General features: G+C 33.9%; 1 protein-coding gene across 6 annotated transcripts in view; it reads right to left on the bottom strand.

The window, feature by feature from the left end:
• Positions 1–3,755, bottom strand: part of LOC106883961 (transmembrane protein 245) — a 503,944-nt gene that overhangs the window by 192,262 nt on the left and 307,927 nt on the right. For all 6 annotated transcript variants that reach the window (XM_052966323.1, XM_052966324.1, XM_052966327.1 and 3 more), the window contains one exon: positions 1,529–1,703. In XM_052966323.1, coding sequence (XP_052822283.1) covers positions 1,529–1,703 — 175 coding nt within the window. The remainder of the gene's footprint in view (positions 1–1,528; positions 1,704–3,755) is intronic.

The following is a 3,755-nucleotide window of genomic DNA, read 5'->3' as shown; positions in this document are numbered from 1 at the left end:
CGTGATAAATACTTTGAAATCCAGGTCAAAACATGAAGAAATGTACAAGGTGTTTTGATGCTCTCTGATGTGAACAAAAACTTCATAGCAGCATCAAATCTCTAAGCATATATTTTCTTTATAGATTTTTCTTAGACTGTTTTAATGTGGGTGCCATCATTAAATATCACCCCCAAATCTTCCTGCTCACATTAGAGAACATGAACATGACAATGGTAATCAGAACCATGCTTTCATGCTGCAGGAAGAACCAGATATATCTTCTGAACTTATTGATTGCAATTTTATCATTGATCCTGATCAGAAATTAAGTGAAAAAGAGGAAACATTATCAGAATACAAAATCAATACAGACATCTTAAGAATGATAAACTAAAAAGAGTAAATCTCTGGTGTGAGTTGTTGTAAGGATAACAAAAACAACTACAAAGTTAATAGGTTAAAATTGCAGCTTGAATAGATGTTTGATAACAAAAGGAAAATGATGTTATCTATATGAAAGGAATCATAAAAAAATCATACATATGCACTTTTAATAAAACAAATGCTCTCTCCTCTCTTTTTGCAGATATTCTTTTATTAATTTACAATATTCAAAGATATTATAATTAGAATTTCTGATATAATAATTATAGTTATTGAGCTAAATTATTTCTTTGTAGATGAATCAAGAAGTGAGTATAGAATGCATTGAAATGTTTACACTAGTTGTAGATGCAGACACAAATGGCATTACAAAATGAAGCGAAAGTGAATTAACGGAGGGAATGAAATTCCTGAATGATGTAATATTGACATTGGAAATTGTAGATTCAATTCTCAGCAGTTATCTATTTTTAGTTTTCCTTTAAAAAAAATCACCTTTCTTTGATTATATATTAAGTTTTTTTTTCAAATTTCATGGATCATAATTAAATTATAACTTTTAGTTAAGTGAAACAAAATGTAATCAGAGGAAACTAGTGATGGTATGTGATGGTTACAACAATGGGTGTTCCAGTTGATCTGAGCAACAGAACAACCTGCTTGTGAAATTAACATAAAAGTGGCTGAACACTTCACAGACACATGTACCCTTAAACATAGTTCTCAGGGAGATTCAGCATGACTCAAAATGTGACAAGGCTGGACCTTTGAAATACATATACTAATTATTTTTGCCAGCTGAGTGTACTCGAGCAACATGAAATAAAGTGCCTTGCTCAAGGACACAATGCACCACCGGGCATTGAACTCATGATCATGAGCCTAATACCCTAACCACTAAGCCACAAGCCTTCACATGTGATGGTATGCATCAGCAACAAGAATAATTGATAAAATTCCTAAAATAAAAGTTCATTTGCCATAAGGATATTTCAATTTTGACATTTCAATAAATGAAATTATTTAATTTTATGAATTTTATAATGTAATTACATCTTAAGAAATTACATAATATTCTTTCAAAAGAATTTGTGTTTACAAATAAAATTTTGAGAAGAAGAATATTTATTTTGTAGTAAGAAAAGTATCTAAGGAAGCTTACCCTTTAATCTCACTGTAAATTGCTGTATCAACAACAGAGGTAGGCAGAAGATGAGCAACAATCAGCAAAATGGCTTGTAATCCTTCTCTATTTACAAGCCACAGCTCCAACACGGCTGGTACGGCAGCCCAGTATGTGCCAAGGAATGGTATTGCGCCAAACACAGCAGCTAAAGCTAGATATTGGTAAGATGAAAATTAAAATTTTGAACATTAAGGCTAATATAATATTGGAAAGAAAGATGTGAATAATGAAAAGAAATTAAAAAACAACAAAGAAACAGCAACAAATTTTGGCACAAGGCTAGTAATTTTTGGGGAGGAGGTAAGTTGATTAAATTGATCTCAGTGCTCAACTGGTACTTATTTTATCAATCCCAATAAGATGAAAGGTAAAGTGAACTTTGGCAGAATTTGAACTCAGAATGTAAAGATGGTTGAAATGCTGAAAAACATTTTGCCTGGCATGCTAACAATTTTATCAGCTTACTACCATAACAATGTACAAAATATTGGTTTCAAATTTTGTCACAAGGCCAGCAATTTCAGAGGAGGAGGTAAATCGATTACATCATCCCACCCCAATACATAGTTGATACCTATTTTATTGACCCCTAAAGGATAAAAGGCAAAGTTGACCTCGGTGAAATTTGAACTCAGAATGTTAAGACAGATGAAATGCCACTAAGCATCTTGCCTGGTATGCTAATGATTCAGCCAGTTCACCACCTTAACAATGTATGAAATATTAACAAGCCTAAACATTGGAAGTACAACAGTAACAAGTATGAGGTTGTGTGGTTAAGTGGTTAAGAAGTTTGTTTCTAACCACATGGTTTTGCGTTCTGTCTCACTAAATGGTACCTTCTGCAAATGTCTTCTATTATAGCTCTGAGCAGATCAAAGCTTTGTGAGTGGATTTGATTGATGTAAGCTGAAACACGCCTATCATTTATATATATTTCCTTTTTGGCTTTGGTTTGCAAGATTCTTTATACGAGTTCATGTATTGGGGAGAGTCATTCTCTTTTAGTTCCTTATAATTCAAAGACATGAACATGACATACATAGGGGAGGCATCTAGGAGCATTGCAGAAAGACTAAATGGAAATTTGAAACAATATCAATATGACAACAAAAAACAGTCCTCCATACTCTACCAGTATGCCAGGACCAACATAGATGCAACCTGGGTCAACTTGACATCCGCATTCTATCCAAGCATCCAAAGGACCCAACACTTAAACAAATACAGGAGTACGTCCTCATAAATGAAACATCCTGAGTACTAAATAAGAGATATACGTAGTAGATAATCATTCCCCCATAGCCACAGTTTATATTTATATACAGGTAGAATAGTTAGTGGGCTGTCATGTAGATAGATGGATGTATGTGTGTGTATATGTATATGCACATGTATGGATATGAAAGTAAACAGATAGACATACAGATGGATAGGTACATAGATTATATGAATAGACAAGCACACATACACAAACGAAGACTGAAACACATGACCATATACACACACACTTCACTTCACACAAGGACACATATGAAAACACACGTCCACACATATGGAGATACACATACATACATGCATGCATACATACATGCATGCATACATACATGTGTATGCACACACACATGCGCACAAAAAAACAAAAAGAACACAGCTTGAATAAAGGACAGAGCCAACAACTATTGAAAAGGTTGCAAGATGCAATGAAAATTTTAGAAAAGTAAATAAGTAAATGAGTGGAAAGTTTACTGGTGAGTGTGTTAAATTATAAGGTACTAAAAGAGAATGACTCTCCACAGACACAGCAGTATATATATATATATATATATATACACACATACACATGCAGATTTTGCTGCACAGCAAGTCCCTGAAGGAAGGCTTTCCTCTCCCAGGTAGTGCTGGTTTTGAATTGTCATTGGTGCTTCTGCAAGTTTGCTTTTTTTCTAGGTAGGGGTGTTGGCCTTATACAAACCCATTTTTACTTCTGGGAAGAAATAATCCATATCATAAGTACAAGTATGGCTGTGTGTGTAAGAAGCTTGGTTCTGAGTTCAGTCCCACTATGTGCCACCTTGGGCAAGTGTCTTCTGCTATAGCCTTGACCTAATCAAAGCCTTGTGAGTGGATTTGGTAGACTGAAACTGAAAGAAGCCCACTATATATATCATCATCAATATATATATATATATATATATATATA

Source organism: Octopus bimaculoides, chromosome 3 (genome assembly GCF_001194135.2).
Source record: "Octopus bimaculoides isolate UCB-OBI-ISO-001 chromosome 3, ASM119413v2, whole genome shotgun sequence".
Lineage (NCBI taxonomy): Eukaryota > Metazoa > Mollusca > Cephalopoda > Octopoda > Octopodidae > Octopus > Octopus bimaculoides.
The sequence above is the reverse complement of the archived record's forward strand: the minus strand, read 5'-3'. Positions and strand labels throughout refer to the sequence as shown.